Source organism: Propithecus coquereli, unplaced genomic scaffold (assembly GCF_000956105.1).
Source record: "Propithecus coquereli isolate 6110/MARCELLA unplaced genomic scaffold, Pcoq_1.0 Scaffold232, whole genome shotgun sequence".
Taxonomy (NCBI): domain Eukaryota; kingdom Metazoa; phylum Chordata; class Mammalia; order Primates; family Indriidae; genus Propithecus; species Propithecus coquereli.
This window is the reverse complement of record NW_012147864.1, coordinates 1,283,141-1,284,198: the sequence shown is the minus strand read 5'-3', so window position 1 is coordinate 1,284,198 and position 1,058 is coordinate 1,283,141. Positions and strand designations below refer to the sequence as shown.

The 1,058-nt window shown below is 38.9% G+C and overlaps 1 protein-coding gene across 1 annotated transcript in view; it reads right to left on the bottom strand.

The window, feature by feature from the left end:
• Positions 1–674, bottom strand: part of METTL14 (methyltransferase like 14) — a 9,476-nt gene extending 8,802 nt beyond the window's left edge. The window contains exon 1 of the mRNA XM_012645378.1: positions 470–674. Coding sequence (XP_012500832.1) covers positions 470–668 — 199 coding nt within the window. The 5' untranslated portion in view covers positions 669–674. The remainder of the gene's footprint in view (positions 1–469) is intronic.
• Positions 675–1,058: the final 384 nt, after the last annotated feature.

Here is a 1,058-nt window from a genome sequence, read left to right as displayed (position 1 = left end):
TGCCAGGGGGTGAGGGGAGGAAGGGACAAGTAAGTGGAGCACAGGGGATTTTTCAGGGCAGTGAAACTACTTAGAATGACACTATAATAGTGGATAAATGTCATTTTACATTTGTCTAAATTCAGAGAACGTACACCACCAAGAGAGATTCCTAATGTACACTACCGACTTTGGGTGGTTATGACGAGTCAGCGCTGGGTCATCAGTTGTAACAAATATACCGTTAGGTAGGGAGGATTGATACATGGGGGAGGCTATGAGTGTGTGGGCACAGGGGTATACAGGAAATCTCTGTACCTCTCAATTTTGCTGTGAATCTAAAACTGCTCATATTTGAAGTATAGCAAAAAAAAAAGCAGAATCAAGAATCAAACACATAGGAATTTTATTTTACACAGCAGTATGTCCTGTTTCTTGACACCCATATCCCAAGAAATCAAGAAGTATTTTTTCCAAATTGAGGTCCTACCTGGTCTAATTGTACTATCTCTTCCAAATAGATGAAGGCGTCTTCTCCCAAGACAAAAATGCTCAATTATATGAAAAATTTCTACAGGTTTTTCTATATTGCCAATTTCAGGTTCTTCTGTGATAATTAAGTCAATGTCAACATTGGCATGAATGAAGTCCCCGTCAGTGCTGCGCTTCACAGTTCCTTTGATCCCCATGAGGCAGTGTTCCTAAATAACAAGAATAGACCAATTAATCTCTTTTCATCAACAGTCACATTTCATAACATTTAAAATTTTATGTCCTCAATTCCAAAACAATTCTCATTTCTCTGACTCTTTGACATACAGTTCTATGGGCAAAAACATGATAGGAAAACCTAGACCTCTGGATGAGTAAAGACTGCCATGTAAATAAGAAAAACAGCTTTCTCCTGTATTTTCACAACATTCAATACTTCAGAACACTTCATTTCTGACATCAGATGCGTGTGGGTTTTTCCACTTCTATACCAACGCCATAATTCAATTCAATACTGACACTACCCATCTGGGAAGCGCAGACCCCAATGCATAGGTCAAGAGCTTAGTCAACATAAGACTGCCCTT